We start from the raw sequence: 5000 nt of genomic DNA, 5'->3' as shown, positions 1-5000 counted from the left end.
TACGCAGCTGCTGCGCGACTCGGAGGCGGAGGTTCGGCGCTGCGCCGCTGGAAAGGTATGCGCAGCGCGCCACAACACGCTGTGCCCTGTGCGAGCACTGCTGTGGTGTACACATAGTAACTCTGTGTGTGTGTGTATGTGTGTGTTCTTTACGTCTACGCGTGCTCATGGTTGCGTGCACCCTCTTTCGATTGTCAGGTGTACGATTTCTGCCTTGCGCTCGACCCGGAGACGCGTGTGCGCACGATTGTGGATGCGATTGTGCCATGCATCGAGAGCATATCGCAGGACCCAAACGAGCACGCCCGCGCCTCGCTGGCAAACGTCGTCATGGGCCTCTCCAGTGTGGTCGGCGCCGAGGAGTAGGTTGCTGCCGTGCTCTCGTTGCCGTGCTCTCCTGTGTATCATACCGTGGTCTTGAGCATTGCTTTCCTTGCCATGTGATGCTGCTGCTCACCTTTCTGCTGCTGCTGCTGCTACCACTGCTGTTTCTCGCCTTTGCACGGCCTTGTTCTCGTTCATTTTCGTGTTTGGCAGGACCGTGCGCTGCTTGCTGCCGACATTCCTTCGCCTGTTGAGGGACGACGTGAGTGAGCATGCCCTTTGTTCTTGTGGTCCTGATCAGCTGCTGTTTGTTTGTTTGTTTGTTTGTTTGTGTGTGTGTGTGTGTGTGTGTGGTGTTTTGTTTTTGTTTTTTGCGTGTGTGTGTGTGCGTGTGTGTTTGAAGCTGTGTGAATGCTGCCGGCATCTGCGTGCCACCTCACGCCTTTCGCTCATGTGCCATCTACCGTCAACCAGGACTCGCAAGTGCGCCTGAACGTGATTTCGCGGCTGAGCGAGGTGAATGCTGTGATTGGGCTGGGTCACCTCTCAAAACCGCTGCTGCCTGCCATTGAGAAGTTGGCCAAGGACGCAAAGTGGCGCGTCCGCCTCGCAATCATCGAGTACCTGCCAACCATCGCAGAGCAGCTGGTGCGTGTGAGCATGTGTATGTGTGTTCGTGTGTCAGTGCGTGAGTGTGCGTGCGCACTTGTGTGTTGGTGTCTTGCCGCTGCGTTGTCGCTTGTGCTCTGCTCACAATTCTTCGTTGCTGCGTGCGTTTGTGGTTGCTGTTAATCTAGGGTGTGGAGTTTTTCAACTCAGACCTGAGGCCGTTTTGCACGGAGTGGCTGCGTGACAGCGTGTACGCCGTCAGATCCGCAGCAGTCGCAAACTTCCAGAAGCTCACGAAGATCTTTGGCGAGCCTTGGGCAATTGTGAGTTGCACAGGGATGGCTGTTTCAGCGTGAATTCCGTGTGGCTTGCGTGCTGTGGGTGTGCACGTGTGTGTGTACGTGTTTGCGTTTTGTGTGTGTGTGTGTGTGCGTGCGTGTGTGTGTGCGTGCGTGTGTGTGTGTGTGTGTGCGCACTCGCTTAACTTGTGTGGCGCTGCTTCCTGATTTTTGCTTCGCGTGCGTCTGCCTGTAGTCTGTTGTGCTTCCCGCCTTGGAGGAGCTTTCCGAATCATCCAACCACGTCCACAGGCTCACTTGCCTCTTTGCCCTCAAGGTGTGTGTGTGTTGTATTGTGTTGTGTTGTGTTGTGTTGTACAAAGTGCGCGCACACACACACAACACAACACATGCCCCGTTGAATGCTGCCGAGTGAAGCCTTTGAACTGTGTTTCGCTGTCTACGACTGGTTGGTCAGAGCTGCTCTCACGACAGGTCATGAGCCCTCCCTTGCGCTCCTCCACCTTCTCATCTGGTTCCGTCATGGACATGTGTGTGTGTGTGTGTGTGTTGTGTGTGTGTGTGTGTGTGTGTGTGTGTGTGACCAGGCCCTGACACGGGACCTGACACCAGACATTGTTGCCGGCAAGCTTGTGCCGATGACCCTGTCGCTCTCAAAGGACAAGATCCCCAACATCCGCATCAACGTGGCCAAGACGCTGAGGGTGATTCTGCAGCGACTCAAGCACACGCCGCACCTGCGGCCGGAGGTGAAGACCACCCTGGACACGCTGGCACAGGACCCGGATGTGGACGTTTCGGAGTATGCAAAGGAGGCGCTCTCCTGTAAGTTCCCTCGTGGTTTGCCTTGCATTCCTTGTCTTGCATCGCATCTGCGTGGTGTCTGTTTGTGCTGTATTGTGCTGTGCGTGCGTTTTTCGTGTGGTGTGTAGTGCTACTATCTGAGCCACCTTCTGTGCCGCCTGTTGTACGTGTGTGCTTTTCTCTGTGCTGTGTGCTTGGCTTGGCTGCATCCTCACGCGAGGCTTTGTTCTGCTTGCACGGCCCGTTGCAGCCATGGATTCCTTCGTCTGAGGAATGCTTTGTGGTGTGGTGTGGGGTGCGGGCGTATTCTCCTCCCTCTTTCCCCGCTTGTCTGGTGGCGTGTGGTAGGTTAATTGGTTGCTTGTCCGAGTATGGTGAGCGTGAGTTCGACAGCGGCGTGGGCGATGCATTTGGGCATTGTGTGCAGCTCGTGATGGGATGGTGAGCGCCATGCTCCGTGTCACGTGTTCGCCGTCCTGGCGGTGCAGCAACAGTGTCCAGTGCGTTTGCTGAAACTGTTGTCTCCTGGTGTTCCTGTTCATTTTCCGTGCTTTGTGGTTGCGTCGTGCGTTCACACCCCTTCTGTTGCTTCGACATCCTTCCGAACTTGCTTCTTCGAGTCGTCGCTGCTTGTGTAGTTGCCACTTTACTTTCTTTTTCCTCCTTTCTGTCTTTGGTTGTTGTTCTTCTTGTTATTGTTCCTTGGTGTGCGTTCGTCACTCGTCGTGTATTGTGTGTGTGTGTGTGTGTGTGTGTGTGTGGTAACGGATGTGTTTTCGCTTTGCCTGCTTACTCGTTGCGTGTCCTCTACATGTGTCTCGTGATTGGCTCTTGTCCAGTTACAAAACCACATAGCGAAGGGTGTGCGTTGGTCTCACAACCCCGTCACATGCATGAAACAGAAATATCACAAATAATGCGCATGCGCACGCGCGCATGTTGGGGTGCCACGCCTACGCAATAGGGTGTTGGTGTTGGTGTGATGTGATGTGAACCAGTATGGGTGGGGAAGGCTGGATGAAACGAGGTTGTGCGAGGGGAATAACAACAACGGAGTGGTTCCACCAACCAAAGAAAAAGGAAAAAAAAAAAACATTAAGCAGCCCGATGTGAGATACAACCTGTCAAGGTGCGTACCAACAACACTAACAACAACTAAACCCCCCCCCCCCCCGCACACACACACACAACGACGCCTCGTTATTTCACAGCTGGATTGCACTTTTCAAGCATCTCACACACAGCTTCAATGACGGTGGCGGTCAGGTGGTTTTACTACTCCCCGATGCAAATGGCAAATCATTGCAGACAATACGATATGACCTACACGCCTTTCTCAAAGCACTGCATCTGCAGATGCCTCGAGGAAAGTTGTACATCTGCATGTTACTGGTGTTATTATGACTCTTTCCTCCGTGGCCTGGTTCCCATCAACCATCCTTGTCGTCAATGTGCATGCATGCGTGCATTTCCAATACAAAACAAAGCAAGCTGGCGCTACTGCACGGCACTGGCAGTCGTGCCCATATCACAACAGCATGGTTGCCTCACGACCTGTCCACTGCAGATCGGGCCAGCACTGTCATCAGCTGCGATAAAATGTTATGCGACCGAACAGAGGCTGGACACACCTCCCGTTCAATGCCAGACAGAAGCTGGTTTGCCTCTCCAACGGCACTCTTCAGACTGCAGTGGAGGGGAACCAAAAAAAAAAATGTGGCAGAGGAACAGCGGTGAGCGGCGAAGCATCAGCGTATGAGTGCGAGAGCAGACAAAATGGGAGTCAGCCCACAGCAAGTGTTGCGACAGCACACGGTGTGACGTCTGCACGTACTCGGAAGCGTATGCAATGAACGCCAGGTGATCGTGTGCCTTTGGGTCCAACGGAAGCAGCGTCGCACCCGTGCTCTGTGTGAGACGCTGAAGGCCCTGCACCCTGCAGACACAACCCAGCAAGCAGACAACTGCGTTGAGGGCTGCAGAAAAGAAACAAACAGCATATCCACACAACGAACAACACCCTGGAAGTGCACACACACATGCACGACACACACACACACACACACACACACACGCATGCACACCTGAGGAGCTGATACAGCACGGCAACGTTCACGGGCGCAGCGTAGACAAGGTGAACAGTGTTGGCAGCAATCACAACTTTGCCGGGAATGAGGGCAAGCCGACGCGAGCCAGGGGGCGGCAGGAGAGCAGGACGCGATGATTCTGCCGTCAGCGACGACAAGGAAGCGGAAGAGGATGACGATGAAAGCAGAGGCCCCCGGCTGCCTTCGGCGCCACGGGGAGGCGTGGTATTCTGTGGCGGTGCGTCGCCATGTGGCTCGCTCTCAAGCCCACCAGCGCCAGCGCCACGCTGCGGGCTGGGCGTGCTTGCAGGCATGGCATGGAGCCAGCGAGCACACACATAGGGATCCGAGGCACAGTCAAGCACATGGCAGACGGTCACGCGAGGCCCGTCCACAACGAAGCGGATGGACGCATGGCCAACGACGTGTTTCTTGGCCATGTTAGATGCGAGGCGCTCTGTGATTCGCTCCACACTCGAAACAACAGACTGCGGCAGGTCCGCTGGCGGAGACACAAACACTTTGGCGACATCACCCGTGGCTGCATCCTCCACGCTCTTTTCATGCCACGCACCAAGCAGCGACCACGAACCACAAGGGTCAATGACCACGTCAGCAACGACAAACGTCGTCTCATCCTCGGCTGCACCTCCTGCCAACGCAGCTGCTGTTCCCGTATCGCCCTGAGTGCCCTCCTCTTCCCCTTTCTCCTTCCCCTCTTCACTCTGCTCACTTTGCTGCTGCTGGGAGGCGGGCATGCGTGCAGGCACGGCATGCGGGCCGGCTGGAGCCAGATGGAACGGGTCACCAACCAATATCACACCACCGCTCTCCACAAAGAAGGCGAGAAACTCTGGCCACCCCTCAGGAACACTTG

General features: G+C 55.4%; 2 protein-coding genes across 2 annotated transcripts in view; one reads left to right on the top strand and one right to left on the bottom strand.

Annotated features, from left to right (window-relative positions):
* Nucleotides 1–2950, top strand: part of PTSG_00513 (phosphatase 2A regulatory subunit A beta isoform) — a 6152-nt gene extending 3202 nt beyond the window's left edge. Inside the window, exons 8-15 of the mRNA XM_004998999.1 lie at nucleotides 1–55; nucleotides 199–362; nucleotides 538–586; nucleotides 799–972; nucleotides 1122–1256; nucleotides 1468–1548; nucleotides 1820–2057; nucleotides 2287–2950. The exon at nucleotides 1–55 is cut by the window's left edge and continues 212 nt beyond it. Of these exons, the coding sequence (XP_004999056.1) occupies nucleotides 1–55; nucleotides 199–362; nucleotides 538–586; nucleotides 799–972; nucleotides 1122–1256; nucleotides 1468–1548; nucleotides 1820–2057; nucleotides 2287–2306 (916 nt within the window). The 3' untranslated portion in view covers nucleotides 2307–2950. The remainder of the gene's footprint in view (nucleotides 56–198; nucleotides 363–537; nucleotides 587–798; nucleotides 973–1121; nucleotides 1257–1467; nucleotides 1549–1819; nucleotides 2058–2286) is intronic.
* A 633-nt stretch (nucleotides 2951–3583) lies between these two features.
* The window catches only part of PTSG_00512 (uncharacterized protein), a gene marked incomplete at its 3' end in the record, with an annotated part of 6788 nt that continues 5371 nt past the window's right edge, over nucleotides 3584–5000 (bottom strand). Inside the window, exons 12-14 of the mRNA XM_004998998.1 lie at nucleotides 4121–5000; nucleotides 3871–3972; nucleotides 3584–3722 (exon numbers count right to left, since the gene is read on the bottom strand). The exon at nucleotides 4121–5000 is cut by the window's right edge and continues 88 nt beyond it. Of these exons, the coding sequence (XP_004999055.1) occupies nucleotides 3584–3722; nucleotides 3871–3972; nucleotides 4121–5000 (1121 nt within the window). The remainder of the gene's footprint in view (nucleotides 3723–3870; nucleotides 3973–4120) is intronic.

The sequence above is a fragment of the Salpingoeca rosetta genome (assembly GCF_000188695.1).
Source record: "Salpingoeca rosetta unplaced genomic scaffold supercont1.1, whole genome shotgun sequence".
NCBI lineage: Eukaryota > Choanoflagellata > Craspedida > Salpingoecidae > Salpingoeca > Salpingoeca rosetta.
The sequence above is the reverse complement of the archived record's forward strand: the minus strand, read 5'-3'. Positions and strand labels throughout refer to the sequence as shown.